The following is a 22,547-nucleotide window of genomic DNA, read 5'->3' as shown; positions in this document are numbered from 1 at the left end:
AGGCCGTTTTTGTTTGAGCGGTTTCTCTATTGGTTCTTCTTCGCCGATGGGCGGAGCTCTGCCGTGTCTCTTGACTGGTTTCTTCCGGAGGAAGATGGTGGACTCTGGCTTTGACACGTTTTCATTGATCGCAGGGCGATCGTCCACGTGGTGAGCGGTGTCCTTTCTTCAACGACGGTTTACCCTAATGGATTTTGTGGGTTTTAGTTTTTGTTTAGTTTGGCCTTTTATATTTTGGCTTTTCTTGTAAAGTTTGTTTGGTTTTGTTTCCATGGGTTTTTGTCCCATTTAATAATACAGACGACAAAAAAAAAGATCAGTTTTTGTTGTAACGGACACATAACCACCTACAAATAGATTTTGGCTCTATCCTTATCTTGAAAATTTAAGACTCCGATGTGCCATTTCTATACCGGTTGGCAGGTTCATATTATTAATTTAAGTTTTTATGATTAAAAAACAGGATAAAGTAAATGCCCCACCACTACTTGGACACAGAAAATGATGGAATAAACATGCAGTAGAAGTTTCGTGAAGCATTAATAAAACAATAAGCAGCTTCTCGATCGTTCTCTCTAACTATTCCTCATTTTACTATTTATTCTTCTTCAATCGTGACTTCTAGAGACACTTTGTTTTTAGTTTGTTTAATCACCATTGCTTTCTTACAACAACTATTTTCACAATCTGTAACAGTTATACCACGATGGCTACCAATGAATCTCAGTCTCAGAGAACTGCTCCGACGCCGTTTCTCACCAAAACTTTTAACCTCGTCGAAGACCCTTCTACCAACGACGTTATATCATGGAACGAAGATGGTTCCTCCTTCGTCGTATGGAACCAAACAGACTTCGCTAAGGACTTGCTTCCAAAACACTTCAAACACAACAACTTCTCTAGCTTTGTCCGTCAGCTCAACACTTACGTATGTCTTTAATTTATCTTCGGTTTCGTTTTTTTGACTATATGTGATGTGTTCTTCGGTTCCCGATTTAATCCTGGTTTGGTTTGATTTTTTTTTTGCAGGGATTCAAAAAAGTTGTACCGGACCGGTGGGAGTTTTCTAACGAGTTCTTCAGGAGGGGAGAGAAACGTCTACTCCGCGACATCCAGCGTCGGAAACTAACCCCTCAAGCAGCTGTTTCTCCGCCGCGGTCTCAAGTAGTTGTCGCGGCTCAGACGGCGAAAATGGTTGTGTCCCCGTCTAGTTCAGGTGAAGATCAAACCATGTCTCCGTCGTCGTGGACAGGAAGCGGTGGCTTGTCTGAAGAGCTGTTGGAGGAGAACGAGAAGCTTCGGAGTCAGAACAAAGAGCTTAACCGTGAGCTTGCTCAGATGAAGTTTCTATACGGTAACATCTTTGGACTCATGTCCAACTACGCCGGAGCTAGTAGCAGTCACGAGATGATGACGGAGATTGAGGAAGAAGAATCGAGCCCCAGGCTGTTCGGCGTTTCGATAGGTCTGAAACGGACGAGAAGCGAAGGAGTTCATGTGAAGACGGTTTCTACGGCGGCGGAGGAGACGCCGTGGCTGAGGCACTATAATAGAGCCAATCAGAGAGTCTGTAATTAACGGTTCAGATCAGTGTGTATACGCTAGAGGATTCAAACAGTCAGCACGTGTCCTATATGTTTTCAACAAGTTTGATCAATCTTGACTTCTTCTCGAACATTTTGTAAATGGTTCTTTTCTGTTTTTTTTTTTTCCTTTCAATAGATTTGTCTCTACTCTCCCTTTTTGACTTTTCTTTTTCTTTCTCAAAACCATTAAATTTTTGATGCAACTGGAATTTGAAACAAGTAGATTGTAATTCGATAATTAATCCAGTCGACCAGTATAACTTGTAATTCTCACAGCTTAAGGGATCCGGTCCTATATAAATAGCACTCTTTTCATTTTAAAATGATCCGTTCCAATATTTTTGCCATTTTTATAAGATAGTAATAATAAATTTAATTTAATTTAAAATAATAAATTATATTTATCGAAATAATTTGTCACAATATAGTATATTTTTCTATTTATAATTAAGATTTAACACTTTTAAGAAAAAGAGATGTTTGACAAAAAAAGGAGAGAATAAATTATTATGTTAACAATTGTAATATATAGTATTATTGGAGTACTGAATTTGTTTATTTGTCATTTTTTCATTATTTTAATTTTTTTTGTTTATTTATCATGTTAGTAATTTTTAGTTGAGTCATTAATTCATTAACTTAGATATAATATTATTTTTTAAAATTAAGTATGGATAAAAGTTAAAATATAATATATTATAAATCAAGACTATTTATATTTTTTTGAGTAACAATTTTTTTATTAAAATTAAATAATTGTATAAATATAATATGTAAGTTATATTTATCGTCTATCTTACATTATATGTGAATGCTAATACATAAAAAATATAATTAACTAATATTTTATATGTATAAATGAAATTTATTATAATATATTTTATTCATTTACGTTATTATCTGTGATATAATTTTTTTGCATTTAAATTCTCAAAATAAAATTTAGAGTGGTTAAAATTGTTGAAAATCATAATGAATAATTAGCTTAATTGTTAGTTTAATCATAAAATAATTATAATAATATACATTAATTAAAAATAATAATTAGTGTATATCTCAGTGCTCCCATTGATGTAATAATGTGGTAAATATATTTAATGGTCCCAGATTTTATTTTCAATATATTCTCACAAACCTCATTGTAATTCTTTCTTTTTATTAAGTTAAAAAATATGTGTAATTAAATATTAAAGAAAAATTAAATTTTGTATATAATTATATATAATAAAAATAAATTTCATATTAATAATATTAGATTATAAATTATATTAGATAATTGATTATAAATAAATATAATAAAAAATTTCAAAAATAAAGCATATTTTGAAAACTAAGATAATTATTATATATATTGTGTTTTTATCTGGAAATAATTTTTAAAATTAAGATGTAAAAAACTTATAATTATTAATTAAGCAAAAGTATTTGTGTAAAGATATTTTTATTATGTGAGTATTTTTAAAAATTAAAACAATAGTAATTATATGTGTATTCATATATTGGTGAATTTTTTTTGTCATATATTATCGCCTGGTTTTTAAATTAATAAAATATAACTTAATAAGAATACGTAAGAAAAGTATGTTCGCATGTGCAAATAAAATACCTAGTTACCATGTATTACATGAATTCTTGATTATTTATTTACATTATAAATAGTGCTTTTAGTTGGTTGCATAAGAATTAGCTAATTGTCTCAGATGTTTGATTGCTATACAGATGTCACTAATAGGTGACTACAGTTACATATGACTCTCGAGATTAGTTTCATTAAAACAAGAACAAACTATTAAGTATAAGTTGTTCTCATTCTCTACACTTATGAATCAATAGCTTTTATTATATTTCTTCCTTTATCCCTATAACAAAAACAGTGAAACGGCACCATTCTTGAATCATCTCCTTTATAATTAGTAATGATGGTATGGAGTTGTTAGATGGAGGTTGGTATCGGTTCTTGTTATAAGTACGTAGTTCTTTAATCTCTTGCAGACTCTCTTTAAAATCTTTTATTGTTTATATATTAATCTCAGTGTACATAAGCTTTAAATTTTTTTACCTTTACTCTATCTACATCTTCTCTACTCATTTTGCTCTGGCATTTGGTGTGTGTTTTATGGTTTCATTTATGTAGCTATCTATTATCGTTTAAGGACATCGATTTGGGTATGGTTCACTAAAATATGATATAAGCAAGACGCTGTATAAAATACAAGGTTTCAAAAGTGTGGCTAGATCAGTTCCGGTTGTAACGGTAACGATAACCCCAAATCGATTTGAGCTCTACCTTCGTCTGGTGATGCTTTGATAAATCCTTAATCTTAAAATCGTAAAACTCCGCGTGCCATTTCTATTCCAGTTGGCAATTAAGTTTTTAAAATAAGAAAACAGGATAAAGCAAATGGTCCACCACTACTTGGCACACAGAAAATGATGGGAATAAACACATGCAGAAGAAGTTTCGTGAAGCATTAATTAAAAACAATAAGCAGCTTCTCGATCTTTCTTCCCCTTTAACTATTGCTCATTTTACTTTTTTTTTTTTTTTTTTTTGTCAACTGCTCATTTTACTATTTATTCTTCTTCTTTCGTGACTTCTACACACACATTGTTTTTTAGTTTCTTTAATTATCATTGCTTTCTTACAACTTCTGTTTTCACAATCTCTATGTCTCCGAGCGATAACAGTTATACTACGATGGCTACCAATGAATCTCAGAGAACTGCTCCGACGCCGTTTCTCACCAAAACTTTTAACCTCGTCGAAGACCCTTGTACCAACGGCGTTATATCATGGAACGAAGATGGTTCCTCCTTCGTCGTATGGAACCAAACAGACTTCGCTAAGGACTTGCTTCCGAAACACTTCAAACACAACAACTTCTCCAGCTTTGTCCGCCAGCTCAACACTTACGTATGTCTTTAATTTATCTTCGGTTTCGTTTTTTTGACTATATGTGATGTGTTCTTCGGTTCCCGGTTTAATCCTGGTTTGGTTTGATTTTTTTTTGCAGGGATTCAAGAAAGTTGTACCGGACCGGTGGGAGTTCTCTAACGAGTTTTTCAGGAGAGGAGAGAAACGTCTCCTCCGCGACATCCAGCGTCGGAAACTAACCCCTCAAGCAGCTGTTTCTCCGCCGCGGTCTCAAGTAGTTGTCGCGGCTCAGACGGCGAAAATGGTTGTGTCTCCGTCTAGTTCAGGTGAAGAACAGGCCATGTCTCCGTCGTCGTCGTCGACCGGAAACGGTGGTTTGTCTACCGAGCTGTTGGAGGAGAACGAGAGGCTTCGGAATGAGAACATCCAGCTTAGCCGTGAGCTTGCGCAGATGAAGTCTCTCTACGGTAACATCTTTGGACTCATGTCCAACTACGCCGGAGCTAGTAGCAGTCACGAGATGATGGAGATTGAGGAAGAAGCGAGCCCGAGGCTGTTTGGTGTTTCGATAGGACTGAAACGGACCAGAAGCGAAGGAGGTCATGTGCAGACGGTTTCTACGGCGGCGGAGGAGACGCCGTGGCTGAGGCACTATAATCTAGCCAATCAGAGAGTCTGTAATTAACGGCTCAGATTATGTTTTTAAGATGTGTACGCGAAGTAGATGATTATTACAGCTTTCAGACAGTTAGCACGTGTCACATATGGTTTCTAGAAGTTTCATCAATCTTGACTTCTTCTCGAACTATAAATGCTTCTTTTCAGTTTTCTTCTTTCAATAGATTTTTCTGTACTTTTTCTTTTTGACTATTTTTTTTCTTTTCTCAAAACAACTAAAAATTGATGAAATTTGAATTTGGAACAAGTATATTCTCCATATTCGATAATTAATTTAGTCAGACCAGTATAACTTGCAACTCTCACAACTTAAGGACATGTTCCTATACAAATTGTACTCCTTTCAGATCTATGTTTTTCTAAAAGAAGTTGTTTAAAAAGATAAAAACTTTTTACATTTTTATTAGGTAGTAGTAATAATAAATTAATAAAATGTGAAGTAATTAATATTGTTTATCGAAATAGTTAATCATAAAATAATGCATTTGCAATGAATTTTTAATGTCTTTTAATGTGTAACTCCAAAACATTATTTTTGAAAGAGGGAGAAAAATTTACCATGTTAACGATTGTAATATGACGAGTAGATTACCTACATTGGGTTCTTGATTACTTAAATGTTGATTGTTACACAGACGTCACTAATAGATGGCTACAATACTTATAACCTGGCTCTCGAGATTAGTTTCATCAAAATGAGGACAAACTACGAAGTATAAGTTGTTCTCATTCTCTACATTTATGAATCAAAAGCTTTTGTTATCTCTTTTTACTTTTTCTTAAGCCCTCTAACAAAAAATAAATAAAACGGCATCATTTTGGATCATCTCTTCTTACTACTGTTCTTCTTCCTTCCCTTAACTTGGCTCTCCAAAGCCTTAAGCCTCTTACTAACAGGACTCAACGACGACAACCTCGGGTTTACTACTGGCGAAGGTGATTGTGTCTCGTTCTGTGTACGGTCCTGTGTCATGGCTTTCATTTTCTTGAGAGCTGCAAACAGGTCAAAGGAAGGTTGCTGGCCTGGAGGAGGTGGAGGTAGCTCAGGTATCTTTAACAGCTTCTTCACTCGAGGACGCTTAATCACTATAACACATCACCACATTGTTAAGTGTTATGCTGCAATCATGAATCTTAGCTAAAAACATTCACTTACCAAGTCCATAAGTGAGGGAGAAGAGGTTTGATGTGATCCAGTAACAAAATATAGCCTGAGGAAAACTCATTGTCATGGGGACTGTGAGGAGAGCGAAACCTCGACACACGTTTTTCACAGTGCCTGCCATTGGATTGCCTTCCATGCCTTCTTGTGCATTACACTGGGAGGTGAAACATTTTATCTGAAGTTAGTAAGTCTTACAAATAGGGCTGGGATTTTGAACCTAACCAACCCAACCCAACCCGAATTTTTGGTTAGTTTGGTTCGATTCGGAGGTTGTTTTTTTAAATGGTTTGGTTTTCGGTTCTGTTCGGCAATCAGTTTTCCTTGAAAAAAATATTATAACCAACCACACCAAAACCTGAACTGAACCAAGCGAACTAACCAAATTTCAAATTGAACTAACCGACTTATAAGAAATTTTAACAAAACTAAACCAAAATAAAAAAATTCCATATGATTCTCGAAAACTGAACTAACCAAATACCGAACCATACTTTATTTCCGGTTAATTCAGTAAGATTTATGTTGAACCGAACCGTACTTTATTTCTGGATAATTTAGCAAGATTTATGTTGAACCGAACTAACCGAATCCCGCATGCTTACTTACAAATGTTGAAGACGACAAAACTGTTAAAAAGTTAGAAGAAAGTGTATGTACCTCAACGGTTATCAAGAACGTCAACGCTGTTATAACAGGTAAGATGTATAAGCTGTCTGGAGCTGTTAGATCGGTAAACCATAATGCACCTCCGGTTTGGAATGAAGGGACCTTCTATGCCATATTTCGAATCTGGAGGAAGAAAAGAAACTGAGTAAGACAAAAAAAAACAGTATATCAAACAACACAGCTAAAAGGATTGAAAGGTGCTTACAGCAAGGAAAAAGGAGATGAATAGAGGTCCCTGGATCAACATCCCTTTCATTGGCGTGAATGGTGTGACACCATATCTGTATATCATTAAACAGAGTGAGTGTATTGTTATGTGAACATATCTATCAATATACTCAACGTCACATGATGCTCAAACAAAACAAAACAAAAACTGGTACAACACTAGTTTTAGTAAATACAAACAAGTTTACGGGTTTGGATTGAGCTATCTCAGTTGGTTTTAAATTTAAAAAAGGCAGCTTACTTACTCTTTAAACAAATTCTTCATCTTTTTTTGACCTTCTGCCATTGTAACATGATCCATTCCCTGAACACATATAGGAGAAAGGAGGAATGTAGTCAGTGAAATAGCTTTAGCAGAGTAGCAAATGTGAGGAGGAGGAAGAGCAGGATGTATGGTTGTGATTAACAATCTAAACGTACCTTGCTTTGCATTTCCTCTCGGATTGACTCCAACCGCGGCCTCATCAGCTGCATGATCATAGAACAGACTACTGATGGATGCAGACCAAAAAACAGATATAAATGACATTAACAAAAAGATAAGTAAACGTGCATAGAGATTTGTTTTCCTTTTGTATTTCAAATTTTATCTCACATATTATACAGAAACTATATCAGTGTTGACTGTTTACCTAATGCGAGAGGAATAGATGCATCATCCTAAATGGTCTTTAATTTGCAAAGGAGGAGTAAATGGGAGAGACACACACATACCGATAACTTAGTGGTGTCTTTCATTTGTTTGATCAAGAGAGGAACCGTCGATGACCGGATCAAAATCGTTGCTACAACAACAGATGCCCACCTGTTTAAATAGCCAGAAAAGAATATTAAGAAACAATAATAACATCTTAATCCAAAATGCAATTTTCAGGATTTAACTCATATAAATCTACATTTTGAGCACTAGCATCGCTGTTTGTATAAAGACAACTTAAAAGTATTCTTATCACTCAAAACCAGTGAATGAATGAACCATATCAATGCAATGCTGAAGAGCCGCGATAGGCAAGAAAGAGTCACTCGCTGCAACCCCAACTTCACTAACTGCATTAGCAACAGCAGCAGCTTGAGCAGACCCATCTTGCAACGTGGAGTCAGTTATAACTCCAGCGATATCAGAAACCACACCAATCTTCTCCGAACCAACACCGTGCGCACTCGACATGTATCTATAGAACGCAAAAGCAGAGCCGCCAGAGGTAGGGGCCAGAGGCAACTGGTGGTGAAGGAAGCTATCGTAACTTCTTTGAGATGTGAATGAGTCTTCTGCATGGTTATTCTCACGAATGATGATATGGTAAGAAGGTAGCTGCTTCCTTAGAGAGGTAAGTGTGGACCTTACGGATAAGGCTCGCCTGAAAGCCATTGCCAGTGTCTAAAACAAGATCCTGCTGATTGGTAGTAAAGATGTGATTTTTCAGCTCAAAGTGTAAAGTTTCAGTTCAGGAAAATGTGGGGGAAGCGAAGCTAATAGGGGTTTTAGTTAAACCGATCGGTTTTTATTTTGGGTTTGGTTTTATACCGAACCGATTTGAACCGGGGTCAATTAAGTTTGGTTTTCTCTCAGGGGGTTGGGCTTTTCATTAGTACTAGTACTACTAGATCAGGCTTTGAATTCTCAAGATTTTTTTCAGGTTCGGTTTTCTAAACTCTGTTTAGATTTTATATATGTTTGAATCAGATTCTAGTCTATGTCATAACTCTGTTTAATACCTATTTTGATATAAATTTTATTCCGAGTTTGGTTAATGATATTTCAGATTCAGATTATTAAATAAACATAAAAAGTATTAAAATTATTTATTTATGTTTTAGATATTTATTTCGGATATTAATTTAGATCTTTTATATCAGTCTTTGTATTTGCATATGTATTAGGTTTGTTTTTGTCTTTTAATGACTTAAGAATATGGTCAGTTTAGTACAAGCAAAAACAGCAATGCAGATCTAAGATATAGGTTTATTAGTACAAGCAAAAACAGCAATATGGTTTTTTTTTTTAATAAAGAACAGCAATATAGTTTTAGGTTTTGTATTTACTTTTTCTTTTTGAATCTAAGATACATTTACCTTGAATATCTTTTTCTCAATTCAATAGCAGAGGTGTTTTGATTCTCAGCTTTGAATAAACTGAGGCAAAAAAGTAAGAAAATAAATATTTTTTTAACTTTAAAAAGTACAATATTTGATTAATGGGGATGAGTTCTTGAAGAACAACATTCTTCTTTTCCAGAATTTAGTCAACATTTTCCAATAACCTCATAAAAACAGAAGCTTTCCTCTAAAGTTCAGTAACACCACCAGGTGAACAAGTTCAACACTGATGAAACCTCCTCATGAGATTCACATACCTAAAGATGGTCTCTAGTCTTTAGTACTCAGTTCTTTACAAAAAGACAAACATTTATAAAGACTAAACTACCAACTCTCCTCATGCCTTCCAAGGATACCCCATGCTTTCATCAACCTCACTGCCAAAGAACCCGTTATTCTCAAAGCTGAGTGATGCGTTGGAAGAGACCATAACCTCCTGGTTTTGCCCCTCGTCTAACCCTTTCATGCCTCTGAATCTGTTGGAAGTGCTTGGCGTCTCCACTGTGGGAACATAGTCTGTTCTATTTCTTCCCATGTTCTGACCAGACAGTGACTGCTGCTGTTGTTGCTGCTGCCCGGAGCCTCCGTTGCTGTTTGCCATCTGTTGCCATATTTGGTGAATCTGTTGTTCCAGCGCTTGGTTACTGCCACTACACGAAGGTTGTTGTTGTTGGTATTGCTGATGAGGTGAGCCATTATAACTTGAGCTTGGCATTTGCCTCTGAGGAGACATATGTGAAGAAACACCACCCAACAAAGAACCAGCCCCTTGATAGCTCGGTGATGGGCTCATGTTTCTTGATGATTCTTGCTGGAGCGCGCCGTTGGTTTGCTCCTGATTCTGTTTCATTAGCATGGTCTGGTAGTTGGTAAGAGCAAATGCGGCGGCTTGTGCAGATCCCTGACCGTTCATATTGTTGTTATTGCGCAAGGCCATTAGCTTGTTGAGACTGCTCCTATCAGGTGGAAGCCCTTGAGCAGCATTAGCTACTTGCTCCATCTCCTGCATCTGCATCTTCCCTGTCCTCATTCTATATGGATAGCTCTTCAACGCCTCTGCACATGTACACAAGCTTCACATAACCATAAAGAAAGAGAAACATAAAATGCTTATTGATGATTCAAAAACTTACCTATTGGACCAACTTTTTGGTCACGGCAGAAGTCAATCATGTCTTTCATGCTGCTTACAACCTCAGAGATCTGTTTAAAAGAAACCATGAGGATGATGCATATAAATTAGGAAATTACTATAAATAGAAAGTAAACAGACAGATAGATACCTGTAAACACCGAACATATCGTTTGGAGAAGCCTAAGTCATTGAGTGAATGTGACTCCAAGCTTTTAGCTAGCTGACGTCCAGCAGCCATGACCCTGGAGAGCAAATAAACATTTTCATTATCTTGTAGAAGATGCAACAAATAATGAAATTGGATTTGATTAAAAGAAACAAAGAGGAATAAGGTAAAAGTTGTCTAGATTCATTAGATTCATTGACTCACATGTTGCTATTTGCTTGCAGATCCTGCTGATGGATCCCATCTGGTCCACTCTGATCAATTGTGCTCTGACACTTCTCTGCAACCTGAAGCAACTGGTTCACCTGAAAAGAAGACAACACACATCTCAGGACGAGCCTTGTTAAGATAAAAGAGTTCCAAATGTTTACCTGTGGGGCTACAAGGCGACGAGGAAGCAGCTCTTCATGTCGACGAGTACAAAACTCCCACGAGAGAATCTTAAGCTCTTGGGAGAATATGATTCTAAGATGGCCTTCACGGACCACACGGATGTGTTCATACACACTCTCCTGAACCGCCTTTGCGTATTCCAACACCATGATTCCAGAAGGGAACCTTCGTTCAGACGGGACGCTTAGGTAGAGAAGCTCGTCAATGACACCGCTTGCGAACTTTATGTAGCTATCTATTATCGTTTAAGGACATCGATTTGGGTATGGTTCACTAAAATATGATATAAGCAAGACGCTGTATAAAATACAAGGTTTCAAAAGTGTGGCTAGATCAGTTCCGGTTGTAACGGTAACGATAACCCCAAATCGATTTGAGCTCTACCTTCGTCTGGTGATGCTTTGATAAATCCTTAATCTTAAAATCGTAAAACTCCGCGTGCCATTTCTATTCCAGTTGGCAATTAAGTTTTTAAAATAAGAAAACAGGATAAAGCAAATGGTCCACCACTACTTGGCACACAGAAAATGATGGGAATTAGGGGTGGGCATTTTACCCGAAATCCGAAGTGGCACCCGAACCCGATCCGAAAAACCCGAACCGAAATCCGAACCGAAGTAGCAAAATATCCGAACGGGTATTGAATTCGGAGAGATTGGATATCCGAACCCGAACGGGTAATATCCGAACCCGAATGGATATCCGAAAATAACCGAACATATGATAATTAACCTTATATTTATAGTTTACATCTTTCATTTTATATAAAATATTTATATTGATACTACACATACTTTAAATTCATATGATATACATACAATTACGTAGAAGATGATTTGCTATTCGCTTAAAATGCATGTCAAACTTTTTATTTCAGCAATTAACAAAAAGTTACATCCAAAATTTAAAAACAATAACCAAATTAATGTCTTTTTAGTTTGAAAATGTTATGTCCAAATCTATTAACCATGCAATCTATTAAAAATAAAAAATAGTTAAGTGAAAAGTTATATATTTAAATACAAGAAATTTGAGAAATGAAAATTTTCATTTTTTTTTCTTCAAAATCTAAATATCCGAACCCGATCCGAAATAACCGAAACCGAACTTAAAATACCCGAACCCGACCCGAAGTACAGAAATACCCGAACGGGTTCTACACCTCTATACCGAAATACCCGAAAATCCGAAATACCCGATCCGAACCCGAATGGGTACCCGAACGCCCACCCCTAATGGGAATAAACACATGCAGAAGAAGTTTCGTGAAGCATTAATTAAAAACAATAAGCAGCTTCTCGATCTTTCTTCCCCTTTAACTATTGCTCATTTTACTTTTTTTTTTTTTTTTTTTTGTCAACTGCTCATTTTACTATTTATTCTTCTTCTTTCGTGACTTCTACACACACATTGTTTTTTAGTTTCTTTAATTATCATTGCTTTCTTACAACTTCTGTTTTCACAATCTCTATGTCTCCGAGCGATAACAGTTATACTACGATGGCTACCAATGAATCTCAGAGAACTGCTCCGACGCCGTTTCTCACCAAGACTTTTAACCTCGTCGAAGACCCTTCTACCAACGACGTTATATCATGGAACGAAGATGGTTCCTCCTTCGTCGTATGGAACCAAACAGACTTCGCTAAGGACTTGCTTCCGAAACACTTCAAACACAACAACTTCTCCAGCTTTGTCCGCCAGCTCAACACTTACGTATGTCTTTAATTTATCTTCGGTTTCGTTTTTTTGACTATATGTGATGTGTTCTTCGGTTCCCGGTTTAATCCTGGTTTGGTTTGATTTTTTTTTGCAGGGATTCAAGAAAGTTGTACCGGACCGGTGGGAGTTCTCTAACGAGTTCTTTAGGAGAGGAGAGAAACGTCTCCTCCGCGACATCCAGCGTCGGAAACTAACCCCTCAAGCAGCTGTTTCTCCGCCGCGGTCTCAAGTAGTTGTCGCGGCTCAGACGGCGAAAATGGTTGTGTCCCCGTCTAGTTCAGGTGAAGAACAGGCCATGTCTCCGTCGTCGTCGTCGACCGGAAACGGTGGTTTGTCTACCGAGCTGTTGGAGGAGAACGAGAGGCTTCGGAGTGAGAACATCCAGCTTAGCCGTGAGCTTGCGCAGATGAAGTCTCTCTACGGTAACATCTTTGGACTCATGTCCAACTACGCCGGAGCTAGTAGCAGTCACGAGATGATGGAGGTTGAGGAAGAAGCGAGCCCGAGGCTGTTTGGTGTTTCGATAGGACTGAAACGGACCAGAAGCGAAGGAGATCATGTGCAGACGGTTTCTACGGCGGCGGAGGAGACGCCGTGGCTGAGGCACTATAGTCTAGCCAATCAGAGAGTCTGTAATTAACGGCTCAGATTATGTTTGTAAGATGTGTACGCGAAGTAGATGATTATTACAGCTTTCAGACAGTTAGCACGTGTCACATATGGTTTCTAGAAGTTTCATCAATCTTGACTTCTTCTCGAACTATAAATGCTTCTTTTCAGTTTTCTTCTTTCAATAGATTTTTCTGTACTTTTTCTTTTTGACTATTTTTTTTCTTTTCTCAAAACAACTAAAAATTGATGAAATTTGAATTTGGAACAAGTATATTCTCCATATTCGATAATTAATTTAGTCAGACCAGTATAACTTGCAACTCTCACAACTTAAGGACATGTTCCTATACAGATTGTACTCCTTTCAGATCTATGTTTTTCTAAAAAAAGTTGTTTAAAAAGATAAACTTTTTACATTTTTATTAGGTAGTAGTAATAATAAATTAATAAAATGTGAAGTAATTAATATTGTTTATCGAAATAGTTAATCATAAAATAATGCATTTGCAATGAATTTTTAATGTCTTTTAATGTGTAACTCCAAAACATAATTTTTGAAAGAGGGAGAATAATTTACCATGTTAACGATTGTAATATGACGAGTAGATTACCTACATTGGGTTCTTGATTACTTAAATGTTGATTGTTACACAGACGTCACTAATAGATGGCTACAATACTTATAACCTGGCTCTCGAGATTAGTTTCATCAAAATGAGGACAAACTACGAAGTATAAGTTGTTCTCATTCTCTACATTTATGAATCAAAAGCTTTTGTTATCTCTTTTTACTTTTTCTTAAGCCCTCTAACAAAAAATAAATAAAACGGCATCATTTTGGATCATCTCTTCTTACTACTGTTCTTCTTCCTTCCCTTAACTTGGCTCTCCAAAGCCTTAAGCCTCTTACTAACAGGACTCAACGACGACAACCTCGGGTTTACTACTGGCGAAGGTGATTGTGTCTCGTTCTGTGTACGGTCCTGTGTCATGGCTTTCATTTTCTTGAGAGCTGCAAACAGGTCAAAGGAAGGTTGCTGGCCTGGAGGAGGTGGAGGTAGCTCAGGTATCTTTAACAGCTTCTTCACTCGAGGACGCTTAATCACTATAACACATCACCACATTGTTAAGTGTTATGCTGCAATCATGAATCTTAGCTAAAAACATTCACTTACCAAGTCCATAAGTGAGGGAGAAGAGGTTTGATGTGATCCAGTAACAAAATATAGCCTGAGGAAAACTCATTGTCATGGGGACTGAGGAGAGCGAAACCTCGACACACGTTTTTCACAGTGCCTGCCATTGGATTGCCTTCCATGCCTTCTTGTGCATTACACTGGGAGGTGAAACATTTGATCTGAAGTTAGTAAGTCTTACAAATAGGGCTGGGATTTTGAACCTAACCAACCCAACCCAACCCGAATTTTTGGTTAGTTTGGTTCGCTTCGGAGGTTGTTTTTTTAAATGGTTTGGTTTTCGGTTCTGTTCGGCAATCAGTTTTCCTTGAAAAAAATATTATAACCAACCACACCAAAACCTGAACTGAACCAAGCGAACTAACCAAATTTCAAATTGAACTAACCGACTTATAAGAAATTTTAACAAAACTAAACCAAAATAAAAAATTTCCATATGATTCTCGAAAACTGAACTAACCAAATACCGAACCATACTTTATTTCCGGTTAATTCAGTAAGATTTATGTTGAACCGAACCGTACTTTATTTCTGGATAATTTAGTAAGATTTATGTTGAACCGAACTAACCGAATCCCGCATGCTTACTTACAAATGTTGAAGACGACAAAACTGTTAAAAAGTTAGAAGAAAGTGTATGTACCTCAACGGTTATCAAGAACGTCAACGCTGTTATAACAGGTAAGATGTATAAGCTGTCTGGAGCTGTTAGATCGGTAAACCATAATGCACCTCCGGTTTGGAATGAAGGGACCTTCTATGCCATATTTCGAATCTGGAGGAAGAAAAGAAACTGAGTAAGACAAAAAAAAACAGTATATCAAACAACACAGCTAAAAGGATTGAAAGGTGCTTACAGCAAGGAAAAAGGAGATGAATAGAGGTCCCTGGATCAACATCCCTTTCATTGGCGTGAATGGAGTGACACCATATCTGTATATCATTAAACAGAGTGAGTGTATTGTTATGTGAACATATTTATCAATATACTCAACGTCACATGATGCTCAAACAAAACAAAACAAAAACTGGTACAACACTAGTTTTAGTAAATACAAACAAGTTTACGGGTTTGGATTGAGCTATATCAGTTAGTTTTAAATTTAAAAAAGGCAGCTTACTTACTCTTTAAACAAATTCTTCATCTTTTTTTGACCTTCTGCCATTGTAACATGATCCATTCCCTGAACAAAGGAGGAATGTAGTCAGTGTAATAGCTTTAGCAGAGTAGCAAAAGTGAGGAGGAGGAAGAGCATGATGTATGGCTGTGATAACAATCTAAACGTACCTTGCTTTGCATTTCCTCTCGGATTGACTCCAGCCGCGGCCTCATCAGCTGCATGATCATAGAACAGACTACTGATGGATACAGCATACGACAGACCAAAAAAAAACAGATATAAATGACATAAAAAGAGATAAGTAAACGTGCATTGAGATATGCTTTTCCTTTTGTATGTCAAATTTTATTTCACATATTATAATCTCTATACAGAAACTATATCCACATGGAAAAGATAAATCTAAAGATAAAACTAGATGCATCATCCTAAATGGTCTTTAATTTGCAAAGGAGTAAACGGGGGAGACACACACATACCGATAACTTTGTGGTGTCTTTTATTTGTTTCATCTATTACCACTCAAAGCCTGTGAATGAATGAACCATATCAATGCAATGCTGAAGAGCAGCGATAGGCAAGAAAGAGTCACTCGCTGCAACCCCAACTTCACTAACTGCATTAGCAACAGCAGCAGATTGAGCAGACCCATCTTGCAACGTGGAGTCAGTTATAACTCCAGCGATATCAGAAACCACACCAATCTTCTCCGAACCAACACCGTGCGCACTCGACATGTATCTATAGAACGCAAAAGCAGAGCCGCCAGAGGTAGGGGCCAGAGGCAACTGGTGGTGAAGGAAGCTATCGTAACTTCTTTGAGATGTGAATGAGTCTTCTGCATGGTTATTCTCACGAATGATGATATGGTAAGAAGGTAGCTGCTTCCTTAGAGAGGTAAGTGTGGACCTTACGGATAAGGCTCGCCTGAAAGCCATTGCCAGTGTCTAAAACAAGATCCTGCTGATTGGTAGTAAAGATGTGATTTTTCAGCTCAAAGTGTAAAGTTTCAGTTCAGGAAAATGTGGGGGAAGCGAAGCTAATAGGGGTTTTAGTTAAACCGATCGGTTTTTATTTTGGGTTTGGTTTTATACCGAACCGAATTGAACCGGTGTCAATTAAGTTCGGTTTTCTCTCAGGGGGTTGAGCTTTTCATTAGTACTAGTACTAGTGATCAGGCTTTGAATTCGCAAGATTTTTTTCAGGTTCGGTCTTCTAAACTCTGTTTAGATTTTATATATGTTTGAATCAGATTCTGTTAATCAGATTCTAGTCTATGTCGTAACTATGTTTGATATAAATTTATTCTGAGTTTGGTTAATGATATTTCGGATTCAGATTATCAAATAAACATAAAAAGTATTAAAATAATTATTTATGTTTTAGATATTTATTTCGGATATTAATTTAGATCTTTATATCAGTCTTTGTTTTTATATATAGAATTAGTTTTTTTTTCTTTTTGATCAAATATATAGTTAGGTTTGTTTTTGTCTTTCAATGACTTAAGAATATGGTCAGTTTAGTACTAGCAAAAACATCAATGCAGATCTAAGATATAGGTTTAGTACAAGCAAAAACAGCAATATGTTTTTTTTTTTTTTTGATAAAGAACAGCAATATAGTTTTAGGTTTTACATTACTTTTTATTTTTTGAATCTAAGATATATATTTATTTTTTTTCTCAATTAATCGCAGAGGTGTTTTGATTCTCAGCTTTGAATAAACTGAGGCAAAAGAAGTAAGAAATTAAACATTTTTTAATATAAAAAAGTACAATATTTGATTAATGGGGGATGAGTTCTTGAAGAACAACATTCTTCTTTTCCAGAATTTAGTCAACATTTTCCAATAACCTCATAAAAACAGAAGCTTTCCTCTAAAGTTCAGTAACACCACCAGGTGAACAAGTTCAACACTGATGAAGCCTCCTCATGAGATTCACATACCTAAAGATGGTCTCTAGTGTCTTTAGTACTCAGTTCTTTACAAAAAGACAAACATTTATAAAGACTAAACTACCAACTCTCCTCATGCCTTCCAAGGATACCCCATGCTTTCATCAACCTCACTGCCAAAGAACCCGTTATTCTCAAAGCTGAGTGATGCGTTGGAAGAAACCATATCCTCCTGGTTTTGCCCATGGTCTAACCCTTTCATGCCTCTGAACCTGTTGGATGTGCTTGGCGTCTCCGCTGTGGGAACATAGTCTGTTCTGTTTCTTCCCATGTTCTGACCAGAGAGTGACTGCTGCTGTTGTTGCTGCTGCCCGGAGCCTCCGTTGCTGTTTGCCATCTGTTGCCATATTTGGTGAATCTGTTGTTCCAGCGCTTGGTTACTGCCACTACACGAAGGTTGTTGTTGTTGGTATTGCTGATGAGGTGAGCTATTATAACTTGAGCTTGGCATTTGCCTCTGAGGAGACATATGTGAAGAAACACCACCCAACAAAGAACCAGCCCCTTGATAGCTCGGTGATGGGCTCATGTTTCTTGATGATTCTTGCTGGAGCGCGCCGTTGGTTTGCTCCTGATTCTGTTTCATTAGCATGGTCTGGTAGTTGGTAAGAGCAAATGCGGCGGCTTGTGCAGATCCCTGACCGTTCATATTGTTGTTATTGCGCAAGGCCATTAGCTTGTTGAGACTGCTCCTATCAGGTGGAAGCCCTTGAGCAGCATTAGCTACTTGCTCCATCTCCTGCATCTGCATCTTCCCTGTCCTCATTCTATATGGATAGCTCTTCAACGCCTCTGCACATGTACACAAGCTTCACATAACCATAAAGAAAGAGAAACATAAAATGCTTATTGATGATTCAAAAACTTACCTATTGGACCAACTTTTTGGTCACGGCAGAAGTCAATCATGTCTTTCATGCTGCTTACAACCTCAGAGATCTGTTTAAAAGAAACCATGAGGATGATGCATATAAATTAGGAAATTACTATAAATAGAAAGTAAACAGACAGATAGATACCTGCAGACACCGAACATAGCGTTTGGAGAAGCCCAAGTCATTGAGTGAATGTGACTCCAAGCTTTTAGCTAGCTGACGTCCAGCAGCCATGACCCTAGAGAGCAAACAAACATTTTAACTATCTTGTAGAATTGGATTTGATTAATTAAACTGACTCACATGTTGCTATTTGCTTGCAAGTCCTGCTGATGGATCCCATCTGGTCCACTCTGATCAATTGTGCTCTGACACTTCTCTGCAACCTGAAGCAACTGGTTCACCTGAAAAGAAGACAAAACATATCTCAGGACGAGCCTTGTTATAAGCCAAGAGTTCCAAATGTTTACCTGTGGGGCTACAAGGCGACGAGGAAGCAGCTCTTCATGTCGACGAGTACAAAACTCCCACGAGAGAATCTTAAGCTCTTGGGAGAATATGATTCTCAGATGGCCTTCACGGACCACACGGATGTGTTCATACACACTCTCCTGAACCGCCTTTGCGTATTCCAACACCATGATTCCAGAAGGAAACCTGCGTTCAGACGGCACGCTCAGGTAGAGAAGCTCGTCAATGACACCGCTTGCGAACTTGATCTCGTTAAGCCTTGGCAACACATCAAAAGTTGCTTCTGCAGAATACACATAAGAGAGAAAAACTTATTAAGAGAAGAAGATGTTTTATAAACAATGTTGGTTGCTAACTCTGGAAACTTACCAAATCCTCTTCCTGATTTAGAACCACAAAGATCACACTGCCACTCATCCTGCAAAATAGCGAAAAAATACTATTATCAGGTACAATGTTCAAGAAAAATATTTTTTTATTTTTATGTATATATTATTCTGATGAATTATCAGAATTAGATATACAAAACAAGACAAAAATAGACATATTTGAGGATTTACTGACATTTTAACTTAGTTTAACAGATATATACTAATTTAGATCCATTTAAACAGCTTTAGAACGGTTTAAACCGACTTATAATGATTTAAACTGGTATGAGTCATATCAATCATATGTACATATACAAAACAAAATATACAAAATTGTGAATTTATACTAACATTATTACTTAATTTAACGGATCTATACTAATTTAGATCGATTTAAACTGCTTTAGAATGATTTAGAACCATGATCATGTACAAGTGGTATAAACAAGCACAAATCAAAAAAGAAGAGGGAGGTGGGAAGAAGACAAACCGTTGCAGCCTGAGGAGAAACACCAAGTGTGTTATGTCCCACGTTGTCATAATGAGAGAGACACCATCTCTTCTTAGCACGAGGTGAGAAGTACTCGTTCACAAACTTCCTCCAATAACCAATACTCCCCTCCTACAAAAAAAAACCACCAAGTGGTATCAGTCAAAAGAGCTTATTCACAAGTATACACATAGACAAGCAAAGCATACTTACAGAAGGCCTTTGCCGCTGATGATACAGGTACTGCATCAATCTCCGAGCGCAGACGCTGTTCTCATAACCCCGTGGCGCACCTTGTTGTTGCTGCATCTGCTGCTGTTGTAACTGTTGCTGCTGCTGCTGAACCTGCTGCTGCTGCTGAAGCTGAATCCGCTGCAGCGGCGGCAAGGACTGGAGATACTGCTGCTGCTGCCTCATCTTCTGCTGCTGAAGCAAAAGCTGCAGCTGCGGGTTCTGCCCTTGCTGCTGCTGATGCAGCAGCTCCTGCCTCTGAAGCCACTGGCGCAGAATCTGCTGCTGGAGAGCGTCGTCCTGCTTCGAATCCACCCGAGGCTTCTTCCTCGCTTGCCCCGGGTCCTGAAAGAACGTCTCGGACGCGCGGCGGGACGTGGGGATCGACGTGGCGCTGGAGCCACCTCTGGGATCGTGGTGAGGAGGGGGCGGCCGCTGCACGACGGTGGACCCGTCGGCGACCGAGGAAGAGGAGAATGACAACGGCGACGCGGGTAAACGCATGTAAGACTCGTTATTGATGCTGGCGCTGCGCTGCAGATGCGGACCGCCACCAGAGATCCCTCCTCCTCCTCCTGAGTTGGCGTCTGTCAACATGGAGCTAGCTCCAGGGGTTGAGACGCTCATCATAGCGGGATTGTGGTAGCCGGGTCCACCACCACATCCAGGGTTAGATGAGTTGCCGTAAGAGGAAGTGAAGTGAGAGTTCATGAAGCCTCCTCCGCCTCCGCCTTGTGATTCGTCGTCTCCTCCTCCTTGAAAGAAGATCCCTGAGGCTGAAGACGATGGAGTCAATCCACCACCAGCCATCACAAAGGTCCCACCTTTAATGTATATATCTACAAAAGATCGCATTTTTAATCAAGAACATTAACAAAAAAAAAATCGAATCTTGTGTTCCGACAAGAGAAAGAACCAGACATTAAACTCAAACTCTGTAATAAAAACCCTTAAAATCCAAATCCAAATCCAAACACAGAAACTAAAATCAAAACCCTAATTTTAAGGCACACATAGAGAAACATAATCTAACAATAACTTGTCGCAATAACCTCAAACTGAAATTAAAAACCCCTAATTTTTAAAAAAACTTCATTACAGAACACAAAAACCAAACCTTAGAGGAAGCAGAGAAGAAACGAAACATACCAAGACGAGGACTGTGAAGTTGGAAGCCTTTCGATTCAGAGCATAAGACCAAAGTCAAATCACTACACAGACTAGAGAGAAGAAGATTCAAAAACCTTAAAACCGAAACCGAATCGAGAAACAGATATTTTCAAGCTGGAGATTTTGTAAGAGGGAGGAGAGGAAAAGAAAAGCTGGAGACAGGCTCTTCAGGTTATATACAGAATCGCAGAGAGTCCAAACTTGACCGGACGAGCCGGTGACCGTCACATGTACTTTTTTACTACCTGTTGGATGATACTGACACGTGTAGAGTGTGTGGTAACAAGTATCGCTTGATGGATTGGTAGCCTTTGGATCTTATGATCGCGTGGTGGATTATGACCGCGTGATCTATAAAGGTAGTTTTGTTCTGGACCGTTGGATTAAGGGGTGTGATCTTCTACGATGCATGTATGGTAGGTTACTATGCCGAGTGCCAATGATTGCAGCTGTAAATGAGTGGGCTACGACAAATATCCACTTTTTTTTTGCTTTCAAATTTTTATAGACGCAACGATTTAAAAATATTATATTAAATGAAGCCCTGGCCTTTTACAGTTTCTTTAATGAGCGAAGCCCATGAAACCCATTTCTCAATAACCCAATCTTCACTTTAGGCCCATCATTAACCACGGGGAAGTGATAACAACTCCAACAGTTAAAAAGACTCATGTTCTTGAACAAGTCATATCATATACAACATTAATAAAACTTGGTTATTTGGTTAAATTTTGGGAGTATTTAATCATATAGAATATTATTATTTTTAACAAGTTAATATTATGGTTAATTTCTAAACAAAAAAAGAAAGCTAACTCAATTATAAATTGACATGTGTGATAAGTTTTTCAAATTGTTTATTTTTTGAATATCTAAAATGAGATATCAATCCCACTTGGGAAATTGGGATTCATGTCTATAACAGATCATCAAATTAAACATATAACCATAAGAGAACTTAGGCTATGATATTTGTATAATAATTGCTATATTACCCTTGACAACACTTTTTTTTATTCTTACAAATATGTTTTCCCTTTCTACTTTTAATTGATTTTTAATTTTGGTTAGAACAATTATTAAACTTTGAATTTAACATGATAAAATCATAGAATTTTTTCTACACATATTATGTTTTAAAACTTTCAAAACAAACATATATTTTATATTTTTTTTACAATATTCCATAAACACGACTTTAAATCTATACTATCATAGAAACATATATAGTATAGTCATATTTTGTTTTCAAATAAGACATAATTTTGTTGTATTCCAAACTATTTAGAAACATAGAATAGATAAACAATATACAATATCAGTCAAATATATTATTTTATG

The 22,547-nt window shown here is 37.3% G+C and overlaps 4 protein-coding genes and 2 pseudogenes across 6 annotated transcripts; 3 read left to right on the top strand and 3 right to left on the bottom strand.

Moving 5' to 3' along the window:
- Positions 1-499: 499 nt before the first annotated feature.
- On the top strand, positions 500-1,909 carry LOC125602234 (heat stress transcription factor B-2a-like). Its single transcript, XM_048773990.1, has 2 exons — positions 500-928; positions 1,030-1,909. Exons 1-2 carry the CDS (start codon positions 707-709, stop codon positions 1,576-1,578), a joined length of 771 nt encoding a protein of 256 aa, XP_048629947.1. The 5' UTR covers positions 500-706; the 3' UTR covers positions 1,579-1,909.
- A 2,269-nt stretch (positions 1,910-4,178) lies between these two features.
- On the top strand, positions 4,179-5,331 carry LOC106431681 (heat stress transcription factor B-2a). Its single transcript, XM_022720597.2, has 2 exons — positions 4,179-4,500; positions 4,601-5,331. Exons 1-2 carry the CDS (start codon positions 4,255-4,257, stop codon positions 5,144-5,146), a joined length of 792 nt encoding a protein of 263 aa, XP_022576318.2. The 5' UTR covers positions 4,179-4,254; the 3' UTR covers positions 5,147-5,331.
- Positions 5,332-5,866: 535 nt separating this feature from the next.
- Positions 5,867-8,575, bottom strand: LOC106431695 (annotated as a pseudogene).
- Positions 8,576-9,372: 797 nt separating this feature from the next.
- Positions 9,373-21,360, bottom strand: LOC106431704 (probable transcriptional regulator SLK2). Of its 3 annotated transcripts, XM_048773988.1 has the most exons (10): positions 21,186-21,360; positions 20,019-20,875; positions 19,806-19,937; positions 19,314-19,362; positions 19,187-19,227; positions 10,968-11,210; positions 10,801-10,901; positions 10,579-10,672; positions 10,429-10,498; positions 9,373-10,351 (listed from the first exon to the last, which is right to left on the bottom strand). In XM_048773988.1, exons 2-10 carry the CDS (start codon positions 20,844-20,846, stop codon positions 9,633-9,635), a joined length of 2,277 nt encoding a protein of 758 aa, XP_048629945.1. In that variant the 5' UTR covers positions 20,847-20,875; positions 21,186-21,360; the 3' UTR covers positions 9,373-9,632. The 3 variants fall into 3 exon arrangements, with proteins under 3 accessions (XP_048629945.1, XP_048629944.1, XP_013727972.2); XM_048773987.1 differs by lacking the exons at positions 10,801-10,901; positions 10,968-11,210 and adding an exon at positions 18,777-18,877 and having other exon boundaries at positions 18,944-19,227; XM_013872518.3 differs by lacking the exons at positions 9,373-10,351; positions 10,429-10,498; positions 10,579-10,672; positions 10,801-10,901; positions 10,968-11,210 and adding exons at positions 17,383-18,390; positions 18,468-18,537; positions 18,618-18,711; positions 18,777-18,877 and having other exon boundaries at positions 18,944-19,227.
- Positions 12,355-13,536, top strand: LOC125602233 (heat stress transcription factor B-2a-like). The gene is made up of 2 exons (XM_048773989.1): positions 12,355-12,705; positions 12,806-13,536. The coding sequence occupies exons 1-2, from the start codon at positions 12,460-12,462 to the stop codon at positions 13,349-13,351; spliced, it is 792 nt and encodes a 263-aa protein (XP_048629946.1). The 5' UTR covers positions 12,355-12,459; the 3' UTR covers positions 13,352-13,536.
- Positions 14,070-17,231, bottom strand: LOC106431705 (annotated as a pseudogene).
- Positions 21,361-22,547: the final 1,187 nt, after the last annotated feature.

The sequence above is a fragment of the Brassica napus genome, unplaced genomic scaffold (assembly GCF_020379485.1).
Source record: "Brassica napus cultivar Da-Ae unplaced genomic scaffold, Da-Ae ScsIHWf_2778;HRSCAF=3551, whole genome shotgun sequence".
Lineage (NCBI taxonomy): Eukaryota > Viridiplantae > Streptophyta > Magnoliopsida > Brassicales > Brassicaceae > Brassica > Brassica napus.
Note: the sequence above shows the minus strand (reverse complement) of the source record. Positions and strands in the feature narration are given on the sequence as shown.